The 23,535-nt window shown below is 43.0% G+C and overlaps 1 protein-coding gene across 1 annotated transcript in view; it reads left to right on the forward strand.

Annotated features, from left to right (window-relative positions):
• Positions 1–1,284: 1,284 nt before the first annotated feature.
• The window catches only part of GAS6 (growth arrest-specific 6), a gene marked incomplete at its 5' end in the record, with an annotated part of 28,186 nt that continues 5,935 nt past the window's right edge, over positions 1,285–23,535 (forward strand). The window contains 10 exons of the mRNA XM_009587472.1: positions 1,285–1,309; positions 2,111–2,173; positions 8,609–8,731; positions 10,279–10,398; positions 12,263–12,388; positions 13,507–13,628; positions 14,421–14,539; positions 14,936–15,125; positions 20,494–20,658; positions 22,230–22,398. Coding sequence (XP_009585767.1) covers positions 1,285–1,309; positions 2,111–2,173; positions 8,609–8,731; positions 10,279–10,398; positions 12,263–12,388; positions 13,507–13,628; positions 14,421–14,539; positions 14,936–15,125; positions 20,494–20,658; positions 22,230–22,398 — 1,222 coding nt within the window. The remainder of the gene's footprint in view (positions 1,310–2,110; positions 2,174–8,608; positions 8,732–10,278; positions 10,399–12,262; positions 12,389–13,506; positions 13,629–14,420; positions 14,540–14,935; positions 15,126–20,493; positions 20,659–22,229; positions 22,399–23,535) is intronic.

Genomic DNA, 23,535 nt, shown 5'->3' on the forward strand with positions numbered 1-23,535 from the left:
ATGCCTGTATATATGCATAAGCTTATCCAAACATCTGTAATAAGAGAAGAATATAAAATAGTTTCTAATCTTGCACATTGTATAGACCATATTTTGTAGAATACAGGATATTTACTGTCCCTATCTCACTGCAGATACAGTGTAATATGAAAATTCTTCATGTATGAAAGAGAATTATACTATGCATATGCTTTCATAATTAGCTGAGAAATGGTTTATTCTAACAAAAAAGTTAAGCACTGATAAAATCCACAAGTTTTCCCTCATTGCACGCCCCAGTTCCAATTTTAACAGCACTTGAACTAGTGACATATACATTATGAAATCCAGTATGAAGTGAAGTTGGAAAGAAATCCTTTTTCCTGGCCATGAATTTTTGTATTTTTTTAAGAATGTGGTTTAATGATCAGTTTAGGCCAATCTCCCACCCTTCCATGCAGCACAGCTGCATTTTCCTGCTGTTTCTCTGTGTCGGTGCAAGCAATCATGCGACTGGCAAGGTCTCACCAGGCTGAATTTTTTCTAACATGCAAGGTTAGATCCACATCACATCAGCAAACTGCTGCTCTCACCTACACTTTGTTGATACAAGGTAGGGAAGAGTAACGCGTGGCCGTGCACCACGAGAGGAGTGGGAATGCCTTTTGCAGTCCAGTTTTAGGTCAATGAAAGTCAATTTTGCCCTCCCTTGCAAACTCGCAGCATTCCCTTCTTTGAGTGGACAGTCTCCACGATGTGATGGAGTCGGCGGTATGGCCATAGGTGCTGTTAGAGGTGTAGGGGGCTCGTTGTTCTAAGAGCAAAAGGTACCCTTTTATTTTAGCGGCGATGGTGTTAGGGTGCTGCCTGTGCTCTGCATCAGCAGAGGGCCTCCGAGGAGGCACGGGGTGACTAAATGTTTCTCCACTTTCCCTCTGGGGTCTTGTCCCTAGATTCCTCTTCCTTCCCCTACTTCATGCCACCATCAGCACCTTTACCTCTCGGATAGTGGGTAAGTGGCTTCACGCTCAGTCACTGCCACTTACCAGATCTCCTGTTGTCAAAAAATACCTTGAGACTGGAGCTCATGTTTCTTTCCTTTTCAAAAGACAAAATGCATGTATGATACTGTGCTGCTTCTGGCTCTGAATAAAAAGAAATGAGGATGTTTGTGTTTGGACCTTGTTAAACAACTGCCGTGCAAGACCACCAAACTAACAGCAGCTCTTAAATAGTATGACAATAGAAGCAAATATTATTCAATAACTCTCTGCTTTTTTGTTTGTTTGTTTTTTCCTCCTACAGGAATATTTTTACCCGAAATACTTGGGTGAGTTGCAGCTTTTACTTTCACTTTGTGGCAGTGCTGGTATGTGGTGCCTAACACTGGAGCTTGTCACAGCTGAAGTCTCTGCTAAGGAAAGTGATGGAAATCTGGTTGCAGTAAACATGCATTTCTAACTTTTAAGATAGACTGTACGTTCCTTATGTGATTTTGTTTTTTACTTATGTACAGATTTACATACAGAGCTCCTTTATCTGATTTCTGCATGTTAAAATGTTGGTGTTGCATTTGTATCTGTAGTTTGCAGCATTAGTAAATAATTTGAAGTCTTCTACCTTTTCCCCTTCTTAATTAACTTAACTATTAACTCATTTCCTTATTAAAAAAATAAAAGTGCCTTTATTGATTGATCCACTGGCTTACTCTATTGACTGTATCATAGTCATGGCATCATATTGTTTTCTATTTGTGTTTAATATGTAGTACTTAAGATCACAAATGCCAAAGGTTTTAGAAAACTCCATGTGCTTTTTAGATTTTTGAAAAGAGATTTAGTAGGTCAAATTTGAGTAGCTACTAACATGCTTTTAGAATCATAGTAGCATCTGGTAAAGTGATCATCCTCTTCAGATGGCTTATAACTCTACTGTACATCACAGCTAAAAAATTTTGATCAACTTAAGATCTTATTTTAAGGCATCTGGGAGATTATAATATCGCATAGATTTTGCATCCACCCTCCAGATCCTTGCTTAATGAATCAGCAGGCCAGGTATGATTTTACATGCTTTGTACATCTGCCGTGTCATCATTATAATAATAACAATTTCATTTTCTGTTCTTCAGCTTGCATTCAGAAATATGGGTCGCCGTATACAAGAAGTCCGGATTTCCTTACATGCGTTCATAGTAAGCATTTTTGTTTTGTATATTGTAGTTAAATGTTCTCTCATGTTACCTGAAGGAGTGGAACCAGCTCAGCCATCTCAGTTTTTTATAGTATTATAGTACTGGCCTTCCTATTCTCTAGGCTTGAGACTCCGTATCACTTGTCCTATCTGAGCAACAAAACAAGGCCTTTTCCCTTTTATAACCTATTGCCACCTCGCTGTCATCTTTCAGTGCTTTGGTATTTTACGATGCAAGTCGTTTCTTTCCCACCAGTTTCCCAAGGTCTGAATAATCTGAGAAGCAAGAGGGACGAGAAATAGGATTTATCGGAAGGTTGTACACTATGCTTGGCCTTTCATTTTCTTTTCTCTTGAATGCTAACTTTGGCTTGCCCCTGTTAATGAACCTTAAAAAAAACTTCTAGTCAAACCCTGGCTTGTATCGGACTTCTTTACATTAAGAAGATCAGTTTCACGCATCACGTAAGTGTGCTTTAAATATTGCAATATTTAAAAATTCAAATCGATTTGGAAGTCAACTGGATATCTGTGTAGAAGGGGAAGTGGTATTTCTTCATCACTAACACTAGAGATCAGAATTTAATTAACTCTTCTAGTACCTTCCCAGGTCCCTCTCGAAGCTTAGCAGTGCTAAAGATATAAAGCTGCATAAATATTCTAAATATGTTCTGGGAGCAGATCAGTTCAAATGGGGAGAAAATCACGTGTGTGTATATTTATTTCCATTTTTACCCCTGTGGTTCAGTCTCCTACTGTGATCAAGTTTGATTAGTCATGTGTTCATACCAGTGCTACCAAAGCGGGATCAGGATTTAGTCGAGCTTTCACGTTTATAAGCTGCATTACAGCAACCTTTTTTGAACAGTGAATTCCAAGGTTAAGGAGTGGTATGGCAAGACCTGCCCTGATATAATGCAGCAGTATCACTTACAGATGTTAGAGTCCTCTGAACTGGGAATTCTCGGAGCCGCGGTACCCGTGCTGGCTGCGGTATGCCAGCTAGTTCAGAGTGGGACGTGAGGCTGAATGCTTCCTTTTGCTCACGTGTGTGGCACGGCAAAGAGGCGGGAGTTCCTGCTGGAAATGGTGGTATCAACTGGGAACACTTGTTCTAAACAGCTAATAGCGCTTTAGAAATGCAAGTCTAAAGGGTAGCGATGAAAAAATCTGAAAAAATAAAAGCTGAATAATTGTTTTCAGGGATTTTTGCCCATTGCAGATGCAGTGGTTTGGAAATAAAATGATAATATTTTCCCCCATTAAAATATTAAAATATTTTTAAATGGCTGAGTTTTGGCTAGCCATTGTCAGTTCACAGGAGAAGTAACGGAGAAGGAGCCTGAAACGCGCTTGGAAGAATGACAGGCTTTGTGCTTGGCCAATTCCAGTGTGCCTCTTAATTTTTCACAGATGCTGCCAAAAGGCTGTGTAGCTCTGTGGGGTTGTGTCTGCAAAACACATTTAAATTTTGTTTCTTAACAGTCTTTCTCCTCTCAAAACAAGGTAGTGGAAGGCTCTTTTAATTCGGCATACAAAGACATTGCACAACCCAAGGACTGGAGGGTGATTAACTAGGCTAGTTTATACAGGAAATAAGGTACAAATTTTAACTGTGACAGTGATTAGACAGCGTAGGGGGGCATTTGAGGATTCTCAGTTTCATAAGATCTTTAGACCAGGGTTACAGGTAGGGTTCAGCTCTGGATTCAGAGAGGTAGATGCAGGTGTTTCCAGCATAGGTGCCTGCAAGAGCAGTGTTCCCATCGCAGTGGAGGGTTAGCCTGCAGTCTGTGGTTCTAGAGGGATTCCACTGACCAAACTGCCTCTGCTCTGGGGAGAGCTGAATCACTCTACGGACTCTGTTTATCGTACTGGCTAGATCTCCACTGGCTGCAATGTGAATTTAAGACAATTGCTTTGCAGATAGACGCTTGCCTTACACATAGGTACCTGTACTTTGGTCTGCAGACCTGGATCTTTTTCTAAAAGAGATCCTGTAGGTCAGCTAGGAATTAGGGATTTGGTTCTGCAAGGGTTTGGAAAACTCTACAGGATTTTTTGGAAACGAAGCTGCATGTGACCTTAAAAAACAGAATGGGATTTTTGTTAGGTTGCGTGTGTCTGCTTTTTAATAGTGAGTGTCATAATCTTCGCAACCTAGCATTTTCCCAATGAAGTTTTAATTTGCACCATTTTGTGAATATCAAAAAGCAAATTCACAGTACAGAGTAATGAACTGGAAGCAGCAGTCAGTGTACTTAGGTAAAGTCTTTTTTCCGTACAGACTTCAAAAATGGAACTGGTAATTCTATTCTCTGTCTGCATTTATAAGCTATATGCGTGCTATCAGATGTAGCTCAAAGCACACAAAAAGGTCATGCTCTTTATTACTTTTAAAAGCTTTACTAAAATCTGCCATGTAAATGAATGGAAACAAAAACTCCATTTTCTCTGGCAATGGTTTAAATCAGGAGCACCTTCTACGAAGTTGGCAGAATTATACAGCTGTGAAGCCACCAGGAGAGTATAAGACTGTGTCTCAGGTTCTCAAACTCTCATGATAAGAGGAGTAAACTATCGGCACAGTGTTGATGAGATAGAAATGTCTGTGGTTGTTCCTGCCATTTACCATGGGTTGCGATAGGGTGGTATTCTGCTGGGCAGTGTTATTTCCATCTGGCTCTGCAAGGCACATCAGAATCCAGTTTGAGGGAAAGAATCAGAAGCTTGAGGATGCACCAGATAAGTCACGCATAACCCTGTTGACTTGTTTTGCTTATGAAGTGACTTTGACAACACTCCCAGCCATGTCTGGGAGGCTTAGTTTGTGCTGCTTCAAAAAAAAAGACTTGGCTTACTATACCTAAACCCTTCTGTTTACTCTGTACAAATCCTGGTCTGCCTAGGAAAAGAACCGTGCTGATCAGAGCTGCTCTGTCGTGGCTCATCTCCGCCTTAACCTGGCCTCTCCTTCCCCGACTCCTCCACCTCCAGCGGTGCGTCGGCTCGGGGGTGATTTATCGGGAGGTGTTCTGGCAGGTGGATGTGGCAGACAGCCCGTGTAGCTGTGTTTTCTTTTGTGCGGCCGGGCCTCTACCTTGGCTTTGCCCCAGCTCTGCCCAGCTGGAGTGGTGAGAAAGAAAGATAATTAGGCTTTGTTTGCCGTGAGTGGATGGTTATTTCTGTGAGGGTCTTAGGATTGTGTACCCCTGCGTTTCCTGTAGTGTTTTCCCAGGCACTAGCTTCTGAGCGTCAAGATGAAATACTGAAAATTGGCATTTCTTTGGCCAAGTTACACTCTGTTCCTGGTGAGCCCTCTGGCTCTCTCCTCCTTTGTCCACGATGGAACACCTTGCTGAGGCTCAGGATAAATGCTTGTCTTTTCAGTGGCGTAGCCCTAGCTAGAGTTTGAAGCTGGGCTGGTTACAGAGGGGAACCTGAAGTGAGAGTGGATGGAACCACTGTGTTTTGGCTGTCTTTTGGTAGAGGGGGATGAAATCACAACTTGAAAGGTAAATTCTTTCAGTTGTGGAGATTTGTGATCCTTTATGACCTTTTATAGAGCTCCTTCCTTCGCTTCACCTATTCTGTCCTGGTTGATTCAGTCCACTATATTTAATGACAGCCATTGCCAATCGTCTGCTGATTTCTGGCATCTGTTAGTCCTCTTCAGAAGAATGGTCTTCATTATAAACATATGCATAGTGGACAGGTATGTTTGTCATAGTTGTTGAACTTGCACTAGACAGTCCTTATGTCCAAAGCTCAATTAAATACACTACAGAGAAAGGAGCGGTGAAAACTTTTATATTGTACAATGTGACTACTGTAAAGCAAATATGAAATTAGTACTCTGTGGTAATCTGGATAAACTGCAACACTGTGCAGCTAATTTCAGTCTTCAGGTAATTCAGTGTGCAGTGCAGCCCAAGAATCTGACTATTTTTTCTTGATGACTGTAACACAAATGCTATCCAACATTAGAGTATATTCTCTTGCCTTATTTTTATGCCTCACATAGCACCAATCTTAATGACTGTCCAAAAGGCAAACCGAAAGTCCAAAAGGCAGTGGGCACAACCTGAAACACAGGAGGTTCAGCCTGAACATCAGGAAACACATTTTCACTGTGAGGGTGACCCAGCACTGGCACAGGTTGCCCAGGCAGGTTGTGGAGCCTCCATCCTTGGAGATACTCAAAAGCTGCCTGGACATGGTCCTGGGCAACTGCTTGCCTGGTGGCCCTGCTTGAGCTGGGGGTTGGACCAGATGGCCTCCAGAGGTGCCTGCCAACCTCAGCCAGTCTGTGATTACTGAGATTCAAATCTAAGGCAGTCAGTGCGAACAAAAATACTGTTCAGTGCTTTATAAGACATCAGAGGGACTTGCTTCTGCCTGCACTCACAGAAATGCTGAAGTTTTTTCAAAGCAGCCTGTCATGAAGGTGACTTTCAGGATCACACAGAAGAAGTTAAGAAGACAAATGCAGAAGCAGTATAATCCTGAGAAAAGTAGGAGTTAATCCAATTCTTAACTTCTTTCAATTTGAGAAGCCTGATGGGGCTACAAACAGTTCCTCTCCCTACATGCCTCCCTGCCATCCCATATGCCCATCAATTCACAAGCCATGTTTCAGAATATCATGAAGAGTCTGAACTGGATGTTGGTCTACTGAACGTTGGTCTCAGCAGAACCAGGCTATGAAAAGGCGTCTTTGCTGCTGCTGCTCGCTTAATGTGTACCCACTGAGCACTTTTTGCTCTGCAAATCTAGTATCGCAGACCAAACTTGGTCTTCAGAGGGCTGTTGCTAATCAGGCGCTCTAAATGTACCTGTCTGGTCCACTTTTTGTAACCTCTTCCTTTTGTCTGGCCTGAACTGGGTTTCTGCTGAGTAGTAAGCATGTGTTGCCAAGATTGTAGGATTGCAGAAGGCATTGTTAACGATAGTAGTTCTTCCTTTAAAGACTGCTAGCTGCAGCAGCTGCCAACAGTTCTGTATCATGCACCAAAAGGGTTGGGTAGAATCATTGCTTTGTAGCTTTGCCACCCCCACTCTGGCGTAGCTGGTCAGGCACAAGAAACTGCCAGATATCTTCATCAGAAGAGAAGCCTGGACATCATGCCTTCATGTCGTAGGACTTCCTTTTCCAGTGCATTCCATGTGCTGGTGAGCACAGAAGACAGTGGGGCTGACCGTTTAACTGCTGAAGTGTAGGTCAGTCCGATTGCGAATATACATTTATTCAGGTTTGCTATGGCTCTGGTCAGGTTCAAATGTTCTTTGTAGCAGGTGGCATCCATGGCAGACTGGACTATGACTAAGGTTCAACCAAGAGTAGAAGGTCCGCAGAAGTGCCCTGTCTCTCCTGAACCCCACTGCTGGGAGGGGATATGTAAACAGAAAGACCCTCCGACTAGGTGAGCTTTGCAGTCTACAGAATGAGCTTCTGCACTGCTCCTTCTGGTTAAGGTTGTGGAAACGGTTAATACATTTATGTTTTTTGAAGATCACTGATCTAGAACACCTGTGTAACAGGTTACTACTACATGATATCTACCAGTTCATTTTTTTGGGGACAAGGGTATTCTCTGATCCTCCCTTTAGCTATCTCTGCAAACACTGTCCCTGAGTGTTTTGCAGATAGGTGGGTAGGTGAATTTGGATAGGTGACTTCCATTCGTTGAGCAGTTACCTGATAGTTTGATATTTGTTCCCCCAATCTTCCCCCTTGGCTACTCTCTTGCTACGATCCTATGGGGAATGTCCATTGCCAACTATTGGAACTTGGCTTAAAAATCAGTGGCAGACTTCACTCTGTGTGGGCCCCATAGGAACATTGTGCTGTCTGCACACTGGATTAGCAATTTGTGATTCTTATGCTGTTAACGTATTGGTATTTCTTTTTTATTCTCATTCTACATAATAGAAAAGCCTAAGTTGGATAGCTCTGACAAAAATTTCGGATAACAAACCTTTGCTAGCAACAAATCTATCAACCCTGGTGAGATCCTCAGTTGAACTACCAAAAGTAATTTGAAAAGAGTACCCATCCTTCCTGGAATGCTTAGTTGCTGTCTGCTTTCTGTTTTCTCCAAAACTAGGGAGAGCAGGATTAACTTTCTTAAAAATGAGCTACTTTGAGCTGTTTCTTTCAGGACGTGCCCTTCAGATACGGGGGTGGTAGCTTACTCCCTTTTGCAGTGAAATGAATTCCACTGCATGTGCTCTGCAAAATTCCTGGCACAGCTTGTTCGGCATGTGAGCACCAAGAATTAGCTTCCAGTTTTGCCAGGCGTGAGTATTTCTGACAGTGATTCCCCATTACTGCTTAAGCTTCTTGACTTTTAACAAGAGTGAAACACTTGGTTGTCAGTGACTTCAATGTATTGTTCTGTTTTGTTTTGGTTTTTTTATTCCTTATATAAATCAGATTTGCCAAACCAGTGTTCTCCTGATCCTTGTCAAAAAGAGGGGACCGTCAAATGTGAAGATCTCAAGGGGGACTTCTATTGTGAATGCAAGCGTGGCTGGCAGGGAAAAACATGTGAAAAAGGTAATTGGGTTTCATTATCTTTTATACCTGTAACAAAGATGTATTGGGTTTTGCTATATTCTCAGATGGTCACTGATACTGTGCTGCACAATTCCAAAGTCACAGAATTGAACCTGGATTACACACCGCTCGTGTGTTTGCCCTTATGTGAATCATAGAACTCTGTCACATCAACATTTTTTATATGCCTTTAATGGATCTCAGCTTGGTCTCGCCAAGGTAATCTAAGAAGTTATGCTCCAACTTTCTGTCCCACCCCTCTGAAATAGAGTTGTAGTGGCTTTTCGAGCAGAACTGCCTCAACTGTCGCTGTTAACCCCAATGTAACAGATCACAGACTGCAGAGCCTGAGAATTTGCCCCATCTTCCTTTCTAGCAGCCCTGCATTGGGAACAGTGGCTTTCAGCAGGCAGTTGGGGTCTGACTCTAATGATGCACAAGCTGATGAAATTCCTCTGTTAAAGCCTCCTCAGGAGTAGGACCTTATTCCACATCCAGTTACATCCCACTGTGTATTTCCACCAACGCCAAAGACAATATTCAGGCAGAAATTATTTATGCAAGAAGTTCCAGGCCCTAGGAGGGCTTTCTGTATTCCTTTATGAAACACTGAAGTTATCTTCCCTCCTCTTGTTTTCTGGTTTCTTTTTTTTTCTGCCTGCAAGTTTTCCTTTCAGGGCCACTGCTTTTCTACTTGCCAATATTAAGTAATTGCCAGAAATCACATTCAGCCAGTCCAGAGTTGTGGCAACCAAGACAGCAGGAGATCCAAAGCCTCTCCTTCTGGTGTAAATATTGCAGGGAGATTATAGGCTCACTCACAAGCAGCTTATTTAAGCGTTTGAGACAGTTGTCTGATCAGTATACAGTTAGCTTTGAGAGCTCAGCAACTGATCAGTCTGAAGCACATCCCCTCTTTTTCTTATAAAATGCCATGAAATGTGCTGCTCTACCCATCAGCTAACTCTAGAGTCCCATGGACAAGCAGAACATAATGAGCAGGTAGGGCACATCGAGAGTCAAATCCAGGCTCTACTGAATTTAATAGGGTTTTGCTGCTAACTTCAGTTCAGCACTGTTTAGCTCACAGCGCTCAACAGCTGTGAACTTAAAACTTTTTTGTGTTCTCACGAGTTCTGTAGTAAGGATACATTGTTCTTGTTTTATCTAAAGCTTTCATCCTGCACTTACTGGTCATAATATAATTTTAAAAGCTAGTTATGATATGAAATACATTAGTTATAATTAGTTTGCTTCTGCAAACAAACTTCACCTCCACAGTGACTGAAGATACTTTTCTGCATTCTCAGAGCTGTGAAGGAGATACTCAGTTACAGTTCCTTCTCTGTCTTTTTTTTATTAAATGAACTTAAGCTAATGTACTTGAAGTGTTTGAATGAAATCTTTGTGCTTTTTGTAATCATTGTGTGGCAGCTCTAATAGTGTTTCCCGTTTGGTCTTTCTCCTTCCCAACACCTATCCCACTCTCACCCTCCAGATGATTTACAGGGGTGAAAAGCTGACTGTAACACTTTCTTTTGATGTAGATATTGATGAATGCAGAGCGCAGAACGGCGGCTGCAACCAGCTCTGTCTCAACAAGCTAGGCAGCTACCGTTGCTCGTGCTACAGCGGTTACGCTCTTAAAGACAGCAAAACATGTGAAGGTAAGCTTTGCTGGACCTCTCAGTTTGCTTCAGCGGATGCTTAGTGACTTGTGACTGTATTTCAGAGAGCTGGGTTGCACTGAGCAGCCCTGCTCTACTCCCTAGCCCAGCAGAGACTTGCTGTAGGTCCTGTCAGCTGCACTCTGCCGGGGTTGTACTGCGTGCTCCAGCCGGCACTACGTGCCTGGGCTTGTCAGCGGTCACACCGTGCTACTCTTCAATATCGTAACACAGGCATGATTCACAGAGGATTTGTGGCTTGGATTGTGCTAAATCTCTTTAGCTGATCTGTCCTCATCGCCTGACAGGAGGAACCTCTGGCCAGATGCATTGTTGTGATTCTTTCCAGTCTCACGGTGTCGTGGTATATGAGCCGTTTGGTTTTCTTTTGTGTGTTTCTTATTTTAATTTATTTTTCTAAATTTGGATATGTGCAGCAGCTAATGAATTCAGATAGATACAGATGGATAAATTCACTGCAACTGGTTATTAATAGCTGTAGAAAGGCCCTCGTGAAGGTTGGCAACTGTTTTACACGGTAGCTGAGAAGAGAAAGTGAGGATCTGAAGTATCTGATTGAAACTGCGGAATGAATTTACATAACCAAAACTTAAGCAACGGAGATTTTAAAAGTGTTAAGAAACTGCATGCTGAGACACAGACTCATTAATGATCACAGGTGGGTGTTAAAGTTATGTGTATCTCATGAAAAAACAGGCAAGTCTGTGTATATACCTCTTACAGATGGATGTGACAACATATTTCTAAACAGTTTGCATACCTGGTCTGAACAACATATTAATGCTACCAGCAAAAAAACAAAGAGCAGCATTTTATTTCTGTGTCACTTCCACTGTTTAAAGCGATGACTGTATAGATTACATGGTATCCCTTTCTAATGGGAGCAGCCGCTTAGAAGACCCAACTTCCCTTTTGAATTGTCTTCTGGTGCCAGTTGGCATGGACAGGTGGACGGCTAGTGGGCTCGCAATTACATTTGTTTTCGTATGTATGTATATTTGTATAATACCCTAGTGCTGTCTGTCAGAGCACTGTCTACGTAGTGTATAAGCAGAGGCCAGTTCACTCATATGTGGGACAATCACCAAGTGTAACATGTAGTTGTAGTTTTAACATGTACTAAAAAGCAAAAGTAAATATTAAACTCTCAGTATACTGCAAATGTTTTGTCAACATCAGGATTTTGCTGGGTATTAGTTAACACGTTAGAAAAACACTTGTTGGTTTTTATGCACCTCCAGTTCCAGTCCATTGCCTGCCTTCGTGGTGAAACCCCACAACATCTCTCAGACATGACTTGTTCTTTGTGTCAAAGTGGGCTGCCTCGATTCCCCTTTACCACTTCACATCGGCAGATTTAGATCTTCGTTCACATTAGTTTTGGGAATGCGTGAAAAATTATTGTTTGCCTGTCTGAGGAAGGAGAACAGAAACCTGTGATGCTGCACAGGCTGTGTGTTCCTTCTGTGTTTTGGTAAAATTCGTATTGCTGTTCCTCAGTTCCTGCTGGCTGCTTTTTAACCCGCAGTTTCAGCCCCCTGAATGGAGCGGGGCTTTTTGGTTTTGGGGGGATTGTTTCGGTTTACAGTTTTTCTCCTGGCTCACTTTGCATTGTTTTTTCCAATAGTGGTTAATAGCTTAAAGAAAGAAACAACAACTGGTTTTGAAAGCCTGAAGTCACTTCTTATAGCTAGCTAACCCTAAAGGTAGCTTCTTAAAGATACTGTTTTTTCAGTTATCAAAATAATAGAGGGATCTCTTGACCCTGAGCCCACTCCAGTGTGCGAACAGTGAAGTGATTATACTCAGCTGAAGTCATGTTGTTTAATTGCTTGTTTTGCAGACATAGATGAATGCACAGCATCAGCAGACATCTGTGGAGAAGCTCATTGTAAAAATTTAATAAGTTCATACGAATGTCTTTGTGATGCAGGCTACAAGTACGATGACGTGAGAAAGACTTGTCAGGGTAAGCTCATGAAATAACATGCTAGCATTTATTACATGATTTAAAGCTATAAAAAACCCCAAAAATTTAATTTCAGGCTTCAGTAAAAGCTTTTTTTTAATCTTTCTTACATACTGGACTTCTGTTTGCCTTTCCCTAGTTGTGAGTGAGTTTGCCATATGTGGTCATCTTTGAGTTCATTGAGTTTGCAGTCATCTTTGATGACTTGAATCAAGCTGTACGAACCAGAATACTGAGATTTCTTGAATTTATGACAAGTACAAGATCTGGTGGAAGCTCAGAAGCATCTGTGCATGTTGCTGTCTCTCTTCGTAGGACAAGAAAAGTTACAGAGCAGTAGCTGTTGTTCTTTCAAAACGTGTCTTGTGGTATTACTCTGAACTAGGAGTTTAATATGCATTGGACCCATGCACAGTTCTGCTGGCTACACTGCCTGCAAGCTTTCTCAACGGAGTAAGTTTTGAAAGTTTTCCAAAACTAGCATTGTTCCCTGCCTTTTGTTTAAGTTAACGTAATGACTTGAATCACACGGCAACCAGCCCTACCGGGCTCTAAGTGTTTATCTGTGCCCGAAGAGATCCCTGTGGGCCATCACAATTTGTTTTCCCGCATTTGTTTGCGAAGCGAATAAAAACAAGCCGAAGAAAAAAAAAAAGAAAATAATGAGTGAGAAACTCGGCTTTTACTTGTCTGTTGAGGATCCAGCTGCTGAGTAGCGATGAAGCAAGCAGTCCCTGAGCTGAAGGAGCAGGAGCCAGTTAGCAGAGGCGTAGCAGAAGGGGCCTGAGGGGAGGAAGTCTTGTCTAGAAGTTAAAGCCCAGGGCTCTGAACCAGCAGACAAGGAGTTGAGCTCTTCTTCCAGCCTTCCCGCTGACTTGCTGTGTATCTTTGGGCTGCTGGAATCTGTCTGTGAAGACAGATTTGTGCAGATGCTAATTCTAACTCTTCTCTCCTGTAAAGATGTGGCGTAGGGTAAGTACTGGCTACAGAGCACTTGGGCACGCTCAAATGAAAGGTGCTACGAAACAGCACTGATAACGTTTTTTTCCCCGAGATGATTCATGTTTCAACAAACTCAACTGCTGTTTCCTCCTCTCTTCTTTGCTGATTTTGTGTAGATATAAATGAATGTGAAGAAAAGCTCTGTGAACAGACCTGTGTCAACTTGCCGGGGAGTTACACCTGTCATTGCGATGGCAGAGGGGGAGTAAAGCTTTCCCGGGACATGAATACGTGTGAGGTATGTTAGTCTTCATTGCCGTAACTGTAGAACAGACCTTTATTTTATGTTGCCATTAAGAATAACCGATGAAGCTCTGGGCCAAAGCCATTTGAGCTGAGTGACCAGCAGGAGGGAATCCTGTTGGCAAGGCCATGTGAGCTGGGGACAGTAGCTCTCCTGAAAAGAAGAGTCTCATTAGCCTTTTTGGGAGGAAGTTCATTCAGAGTCTCTCTTCTCATGCTCCTCTTGTCCCCGTTCCAAAAAGAGCATGCCAGTGATAGCCCTGCCAGCCCTCTGTTTGGCTATGACTTACCCCTGGCTGCACAAGCTCTTCTGAGTTAGACCCAGTAGGACGGCGCGAAGGTCTCAGGGCATATGGTGTAAGTTACGGACCAGCACTTGCACTTGACATGTTGGTCCTCCAGGCATTGGAGGTGGATGGGCTTCAGTGGCACCGGCTGCCTCTGCGGGAACCAACCGACAGCAAGTTCTTAGCACGTCTTTTGTTGCAGGCACGACGTTGCGGTAGAAAACCTTATGCTGTACCTTATGAGTATGATTTCATTTTGCAACAGGAAAACATTCCTCCGAGGCAGATAGGAGGGAGGAGGGAAGGAAAGAGGAAATGTTCTCAGTACCAAAACAACTGTATTTTGAGAGTATAAACATTAAAGTGCCCTAGTCTGCTATATGTCTAGCATATATATGCTATAGATGCATATATATACGCTGAGAAAAGGAGGCATACTCTCTGATTCTCTTTCTGCTGTGCAAGGAGAATAAGCACTCAAAAATGTGTTTTGATTATAGAACATAATACCATGTGTGCCTTTTGCTGTTGGGAAAAGTATTAAATCCTTGTACCTGGGGAGGATGTTCAGCGGCACTCCTGTTATCAGGCTGCGCTTCAAAAGGAAACAACCGACGAGGTGAGGACAATTTAGACTGACAGTCGAATGCGCTGTCCGACTTTAATGCATGCAATGGGGTTAAGTCATTACAATAACAATTATTCCTATGATCATCCTTATTTGTTTGTATTATGAAGTCCTGTAAGGCAAAACATTATCTAAACCAGTAATTGAGAAAGGCAGCCTTGACCGCAGAGCCCCTAGGATAATTACGGAAGTACAGCAATGTATTCTTTATTCTTGACGCTATGTTAAAACCCGTCTTCACAGCTTAAGTCTTTCGGGAGCACTAAAAAGCTAGTATGTTTTAACGGAGCTTTATAACTGTTAGAATTGATGCTATCTGTATGGAAAGTACTCTGTGGTTTTTGAACTCTGCATAACTAATTTATTTCTTGGCACCTGTGCGGTCAGACTTGTGGCTGAGTTCGACTTTAGAACCTTTGATCCTGAAGGTATCCTTTTCTTTGCTGGAGGCCATCGAGACAGCACATGGGTAGTCTTGGCTTTGCGCAAAGGACGGCTAGAGCTGCAGCTGAAATACAACGGAATAGGCCGCGTGACCAGCAGCGGACCGCTTATCAACCATGGCATGTGGCAAACGGTGAGTCCAGACCACTGCTGAGATCTTACCCTTTCTTGGCTTGTTCCTGATGGGCTCTGTCAAGTGCAGCTAGACTTTGCGTATTCTTGAGAAGATGCTTTTCCAACCTACCTATCCATTCAATGCGTGCCAGTACGTTATACATTCTAAGGCGAGAATGGGATATTTTTCCTAACAAATTGAATTACACTGTATATCCATTGTAAACTAGACTGCATCACTAATTCGCACAACCAGAGCAGACACAGTGCCTTTGAGGTGCAGCAGTGCTCAGCTGACTTCACGTCAGTTTGAGGAGATGGCCTCTGGGTGAGGGTTGGAAGGGAGTAAGAGGGAAGGAACTCTGTAGCTGTTCTTTGAAGGAGGTTTCCAAGGGTGTTTGGTGTATGGTGTGTGTGTGGTTGCTTTTCTTTATTCATCTGTTTGTTTGTTTGTTTGTCACAGAGAGTTGACAAATCTCTTATGCTACAGTATCCTTTTTTTAAAGTCTTCAGGCTTGTTTATATACAAAATAGACCATTTCCCTTGTAAAGATATTGGGATCTACTAGAACCTCTCTGTTTACTCATAACATAATCCCAGCAATCTCACGAGACTGCATCTTGGAGCTTGTAAGGATTCATGTTCTTGACACTCCCGCAGAACGTCTCCTGGAGATTCTGGAAGCATCATGGGTGTTACCATTTGTGACAGGATCATGAAAAGCATCCTGTACTATGATCTACAGTAGATTAGCGATTTATATACGCCTTCTCACTTCTGCCTTTTCCTCTCCTTTCATTTTTTCTTACTTAATTAGATCTTTTGACTTTTCAGTTGATGTGTCTTTTGGGCAGTGGGTGGGAAGTTCTCAGCTAACTTGCATATGAGACAAATACAGATACTGGTAACTGTGAATAATTTTCTGTTTTAAATTTTTTAGTCTAAAAAAATTCAGAATTACATTAAAGAAAAAAGCAAGGTGGGAAAAATTTTGTTTCTAATGAATAAATAAAGAAGTCCTTGAGTGCATTCACTGTCAACTACTGACATTTGGACATATGTTTCCAGCAGATGAGGTGATGTTTAATTCAGTTCCTTTACTGTCAATGAAACAATTTTAGATTCCAAAAGGAGAGCTGTAGAGGTTCAGAACGTATGACATGCTGTATCTTTAGAGGTAGGAATAGCCTCAAGCCAGTTCTTACTAAATTTGTTGTAAGATTTGTTCTGCTAATTTGAAATATGGCGATTGTAATTGCCTGTGGTGATGGAAGACATGAAAAGCAGAGTTCATGCCACTGGGGTGACTTGGGAGCCACAAAAAGCAGTCGTTACCAAGCTAAACCATTCAACACGGGAGCATAACTACTTGTTAAGTGCCAGACCTCATTATGAAGTAATTACAAACTTTCCCATGTTAGTTTTGGGTGAGACAGCTGAAATGCATTTTCTTTCTTCAAGTAATACAAAAATGCTCGAACACATAGGAGTTAGGGGTGAACAAAGGCTGTGCTTGCTTTCTGCAGGGAGAGAAGGCAGTATGATAAAAGTAAGTATCATTTTTAGGCAAGAACTATTGGTCTCCTGCCAGCCATCAGCGTCAGGGCTCTCATCCCCAGGTGCCATCGTAACCAAGAAATCGCCTGGCTGAGTTGCTGCAGCAAGGCACTCTGCGCGTTTTCTGAGAGATTGTATCAATCCCCTGGAAACCCTTCCCCGGGACTTTTTGGGACAGTGCAGACTGAGCCGTGGGTGCTGTGCGGTGCAGGCGGACAGGACCCACGCCAAAGCTGGGGCAGAGGTGCCCCTGCAGCCAGCGGTGCTGCCCTGCGCCTGGGCAGAGCAGGGCCCGGCCGCTGCTGGAGACGGAGTACGGCATGAGCGGAGGAGAGAGCATCACGCAGTGCTGGCACTGGAGCAGGTCGATGGCCATAGCTCTGGTGACTGTCTCCCAAAGTGAAACTGTGAACGCTGTGCCTGGTGCTGGCCAAAGGCAGAAGGATTTACCCACAGATGAATGGCAGCAGGAGGAAGGAGCCTTGAGTCTCTTGACTTCTTGACTCACCTCTGAGGCTCGAGACGCTGCTTGCGTTGCTGGGCTGCTATTGATTTCGCCATCCTCTGCTCTATTTTCTTAGCCCTTGCCTCCACCCTGCAGGTACTTTGTTCTCTTCTGCTTAACATCCGGTATCGCCCCGGTCGCTAAATGCCATTTAATCTATATGGCTGAGCAATACAACTATAAATCTGTTCCTCCATTTTATCCCCTCCCTCATTTCTCCTTTTTCCTCTCTCCGGCGTGGTTTTTAATTTGGGAAATCCTGTTGAGGAGGGTTTATTCCTTTTTACCTGTCTCCTTTTATAAAACATGTAGCCACACATTTCATTTTAAGCATGGACTTGTGTGTACTTTTCAACCTCATCTTCTGTGACAGAGGTCACAGTCCAGACTCAAATGCAGCTTGGGAGCTTTACTCTGGACTTCAGTGTACACAGGTTCGGGCCCCTAGTTTTGGTTAGACCTACAACAGTGGCGTTTGGAACTTGGGAGAACTTTATAGAGGTTGTGAGAAAATAGTAATTTTACTATATAACTTTCAGCAAATGAAAAAACAATGGCTATTTAAAAGCAAAACATGAGAAAAAGCACCAGCAGTGTATGTTTTTGGTCTCTTGAGCAAAATTTATGGAACTATGAAGGCATTTTCAAAATTTCAGGCCAATATATCTACCTAGGTGTTTTCTCTGATGTTGATCTCTCCTAGTCTATTTTTAGATGATCATTCCCAGCACTGAAAACACAAACAAGCAAGCCTCAGGAAAAACTTTTAATACTGTTATTTGTGTGTAATCCGGCTGGATGAAGTGGCCTTTATGAACTGATGATAGCAGAGAACACACTCGCCTTCTGTTTGTTTTGCATTTCCAAAATAAGTCATCATTTTGTCTTATTTTCAATGTTTAGTTTAGTACTGCTCTGAGGACAGTATGGTTAGCAAAAATAATAACCTACCTGCACTGTTAAATGTCAGAACTGAAGGTTAAGCAATCGCAAGCGGATTCGTATTTGGCTTTAACCCTGCGGCTGCCTGTAGCCCCGTCCCTTTTCAGTGCTGTCCACTTGCTTTTCAGCAAAGAGCGGACAGGCTGGCTCTGCGATGAGAGTTATCCAGGCCATGAATCCAAAACACAAAGCTGACTGCCCTTATGGCTGACCGTATGGGAACCCTTAGCTACGAGAACTGCCCGCCTGATTGTCCCCGAGCACACTATGGCAGGCGGCAGCTAGCTACTCCTTGCAACAGGAGGAGGGAATTACCGCAGTCTGCTACCTACCAAAATGCTTCCCCTTTTGGTTTGTAGGGGATGGTGGAGCACCAGCAATTAAGCTTTAAACATAAGGAACCGCAGCTGAAACTGCCAGAGGGCGGCGTGAAGTAGGCAGAATGTAATTTCCTAAACTGGAATTTGTTAAGAGCTTCCACTGGGATTAACCCTTTCTCCTATGGAAGATTCCACCGATTTGGGTTTGTTTATATCAATGATCAGAAGTAGCTAAGAACTCAGACTAATTTTTTAAAATTTATATGTTATTCCTTACTATACAATCTAATAACATTTTAGAAGGCCCTGAATTTTGGTAGCTCTGCAAGTTGCAGGATTTCTTCACCGAGGAAGCAGAGCAGGGGCACTGCTGCAGCCGGTTCTTCCCCGTTTGCTCCATGGCTGCCCGCGATCCGTGCTAGGAGCGGGGAGATGGTCTGTGCCGGCTCCTCGCGGCGCTCTGCACCCCGGTGCGTTCTGGCAGCGGTGACTGCCACAGCGAGTAGAGGCGTCCGAGAGAGTTTTTAGCTAGAGAGCCAGCGTGGCGAAGCCAGCTGGGCTGTGGCTGCCAGGACCTGTGGGCTTATGTTCCCACCCACTGAGTGGACTTTACAGCCTGCCAGTGCCCAAAGAAGCCTGTTTGAAACTGGCTTGTGTGTCTCCCTTGAACGCAGTGGGGAGGTGTAGATGCCACTTTAAACAAGCAAGCTTCAGACAAGTAAATTCATGTCCTGTAGGATACAGCACGGAGCAACACACCAGGTGTAAACAATGTTTTAGCAATATAAACCAGACTGTACTGGAATCCACAGGAGAAGAAAAAAGTTTGATATTCTGTGAATAATCTTTTCAACTATCAAATTCACTTAATCTTCATTCCTGAAGACTGCAGTCCAAAGGGAGCGTCCAGGAATAAACCTGCTCAACCCTGTCATCCTTTACGTCACAGCCACAGAGAGAGAGCTCAGCATGGCTGATGGAAACAATTTTAGGGCAACTACTCTCGAAATGCAAAGAGAAAGATGCACATGACCTGGCCTACTAGCAGGGAGAGGGAAGAACAAGTCTAAACAGCCGCTGAAATAGGTATTTGGTTCTATGCAGCGGCTCACTGAGGGAGGCAGCATCTGGGTGTCCCAGGGGACAGAGCTATATGGAAGAGGAGTGGGTAGGTGGGGTATCTGTCATGGAGTGGGAAGAAGGAGTGCTGTGTTGAAGATAATGAAATAGAGGAGGTGCGCTCCCTTCTTCTCTGCAGGAAGAAGGGGGTTGTCTTCCGCTATGGCCACAGAACACCCCGTCGGTAGCAGGACCCAGGTCCCAAGGCGCAGAATCCGTGCTGCTGTTCAGCAGCCTGCTACGTGTCAGCTTTGTGCTTCGCCTCCTCCACGCCCTCCCTGCTTTGTAGCGCTTCTCTGTGCAGCGTGGTCATAATTAAAATTATGAAATTTTTTTGAAATTTCAGTGGTGATAGAATCTTCCTAGAAGTAGCTCTTCGGAGACGTGGAGGTAAAACTTGCAGATACCTTTTGAGAGAAAAATTATTGCCTATTACACATTTTTATTACCCTCTCAAATATGACATCTTTTATTGTTCTTTTTTCAGGGGTCAGTATTCAAAGACTAGACTTAAATGTGGCTGGAAGGCTTCTGCTTTATCTTTCACTGGCCTAACAAAAGACATCTTCTTATCTGTCTTTCCAGCTTTTCCTTTCACAGGCAGTTGCAATAGGAAGTTTCTCATTAATAACTCATTATTGCATTTACATTTTGCATAGAGCAACCTACAGATGTCATGTAGTTAATCCACTCGTATTTTTGTGTAGCTGTTTTGAAGTAGCTGGGCTGTCTTCGCCATTAGGGCAACCCCAGGTTGATGTCTAGAGTAAAGATTTACATATCAAGGTGGAATGTAACTTAAAAGGTAGACAGAGAGGCTTGGGGACAGAAAATATTTCTCCGTCTTGGGGATTTCACTAGTGGTGTCTGTCCTTTACTTGAGGCTGCAGATATTAGGTTCTTTTTATACTGAATTATTCTATTTGCAATTTTACTTTTTCAGATCTCTGTTGAAGAACTTGAAAGAAGTTTGGTTATAAAGGTCAACAGGGATGCAGTTATGAAAATAGCTGTCTCAGGGGATCTGTTTACTCTAGACAAAGGACTGTATCAGCTGAATTTGACAGTAGGAGGCATTCCTTTCAAAACAAAGGACCTTATTCTACCGGTGAGTATAGCATGATCGCTCATGTTGTTTTGCATGCCTGAAGGGCTTGATTTCATCTTCTCTTGGGGTGATGTAGGTCCTTCCTGAGAGCAGTTCAGCCTGCCCTGAAACAGGTGGAATTATCACCTTCTGGATACAGCTTTCTCTCCATTGACTATAGAGGGAGCCTAAGCCAGTAGCAAAGGTGAGAGTCCTGATTTTTTGATTGGTAAGTTTGGGTGAGATGTATCCCACCCTTGGCCTGCAGCATTAGGACACAGCAAAACTGGAGCACGTGGCAAAGCCTTGAAATTAATGGTGGTCGTGCTGCCTTGGAGACCATGAGTGGCCCTGGTGGGCCAGTGGGCACATCGCCCACTGTGTGTGAGGGTGCCATGGGACCCACTAGGTCTGGAAAACAGCGCTGGGGGCAATTTTTGTGTTGTAACCGAAGTTTGTGCTTCATGTATATTGTATCACAGTTTTCCTGCTTGTGTTTGCTGCTTCAGTTTAGTAAGACCCAAGAAAAACCAGAAGCTTATTTTTCTTTATTTCCTCCTAATTCAAGTAGATAGGGCATATGAATAAAAGTTAAGGCACTCCTTGGGTGAGATTGGATGACTGCTGTGTTTCTGAAATAGCTGCTGCTCAGGCTGTTTTGAATGTCCACCCACACAGAGTTGGCACCTTGAAACCCAAACTGGCATCTCTTTATTTCTAAAAGAGGTGGCAAGCTTGCGGCTCTGTGACTGGGAGTGCAGCAGCTGAGGAAGGCTCCTGTTCCTCACAAGAAGCCATTCAGGGCCAACGCTTGTCTGAAACATTAAGCTCGGGGTGTGGTCTGAATATAGGATTGAGAGCCAAAAACTCCTGAGGTTTTTATCCTGGCTCAGACACTTAATTCTCTCTCTGCTTCAGTTAATTGGGCATAATGGTGCTGATTTAGACGCTTTGCAGCGAGCCTTCTCTTTACATACTGTCTCATATTTTCACACTGACATTTGGTATAGGATAACATAACTAGAAGCTGGAAGGACCAAGGTGTGTACAGAGTGGGGTGCCCGTCTTGTGGCTCAGGCACCCCTCCCTTAAGCCAGAACCCAACAACTTATGCCACGATCGGGTCCCATGTCTTGTGTGTCATGAAGGCTGTTTGCAATGTCACGAAGGATATTTTTTCTTAACTTCAAGTTAGCCTCCAGCATTTACAATGCAGAATTACGGGAGTTACAAAGCTTTGGCTACAGAGCTTTAGAAGTAAATTGCACTAATGATGTGCAGCATGTAGAAGCAGTTAACAGAATCAATACAACCAAACCAGCACCTGCATTAGCTAGTGCCCTTCTGTCCTGTGGAGACAAGCTGAACTCAGGTGCGTTTCCTGGGGAATACTGACCACTTACTTGTTTGGGGTTGTGCTATTGGGGTTGCGCTATTGGGGTTGCCGCCAATTGGTTTGCACGTTCATAAAACGTGAAAATTATTTCCCCTATTTGATATCATAATATAACTCAGGATTTCTCTGCACCCAAAATCAGTTATTCTTCACTGAATAGTAGTTTGAGGCGTGAGATACTGCTTTATCTTCCTAGATAAACCCTCGGCTGGATGGTTGCATGCGGGCATGGAACTGGCTGAATGGGGAAGACACCACTATCCAAGAGACCATAAAGATGAATGAAAAGATGCAGTGCTTTTCTGTAGCAGGACGAGGGTCTTTCTATCCTGGCCGAGGTTTTGCTGTGTTTAATCTTACTTATGGTAAGTAATTTATTTTTTTTTATTTCTGACCCGTTGTCCTGCCATTAACCATACTTGGTTAATAAACAGTTTAAAACTTACATGTATGCCAGACTCAGTGTGGACCGATCCAGAAAAGACTAGCAGCCGTGGATGGAGAGGGAATAGCTGAACTTGTGGTTCATAGCAAAGGAAGGCCAGTACGAATATGACCAGGACGGATTAGGTTCTCTCTGTGTAGCTCAAGTAATGCATTTCACATCCAGGCTGGTTCCAGCTCATCCTCATCATTAGGGGCTTCTCATCCCTCTGTCAGCAGAGTAGGTGGTTCCAGCACTATCCACTGTTTTCTGCTAAATAGGGAGAGCTGCAAGCCATAGTGCTATATCTTGAGTTTATGATGGACAGAAAATCAGTATTGTCTATAGCAAAATGTCCAAGATCGGATTCACTTTTAATCATTGGGTGGTATTAGTTACACTTGGGACAAACACACTAAGCATATCCTTGATACAAGCTGAATGAAATTGGCCTAGATACAGTAATAACAAGTTTCAAACCAAACTTGGCCATACTAATTTAGCACTCAGAAAGACACCTTTTCTTTATTCTGGATTATTCTGTTTGTTTATATGTATGATCAACTGTCAGTATTTTTAAACCTACACAAATGTCAAGCATCTATTTTAGTTTTGTGTGCAACTCCTCCTCTGCAGAAGCCTTCTGTGCATCATTATGTGGATTTTGCTGGTGTGCCATTGTAAATTAGGGAGTATCAGGTGTCTGTCGTCTCATTTACCACATGGGTTCAAAAGCTGCAAAGTAGAGACAATGCAGCATCTGAAGTGCAGATGACAGCACTCAGCAGAGATGAGTCCTCAGCACCTGCATATATATTCTTTATTCTTTATATATTCTCTATATATTTATATTCTTTTTTCTACAGACAATAATCCTCCTTTTTTTGGCTTTGTGATGGTAAGCTTTATAAAGAACTTATTTATTGTTTTTCAAGATGTGGTGAACCAGCATAGCTAGTATGCTATGGAGGGAGGTTGCAGAAACAGTATTGAAATCTTTCTTTGTAGCCAGCATCACTTTTTAAATTACAAGGGCATTGGGTCAGTAAGAAAGATGCCAGAGAGTTTAATTCAGAGT

This window comes from Fulmarus glacialis, unplaced genomic scaffold (assembly GCF_000690835.1).
Source record: "Fulmarus glacialis isolate BGI_N327 unplaced genomic scaffold, ASM69083v1 scaffold13911, whole genome shotgun sequence".
Classification (NCBI taxonomy): domain Eukaryota; kingdom Metazoa; phylum Chordata; class Aves; order Procellariiformes; family Procellariidae; genus Fulmarus; species Fulmarus glacialis.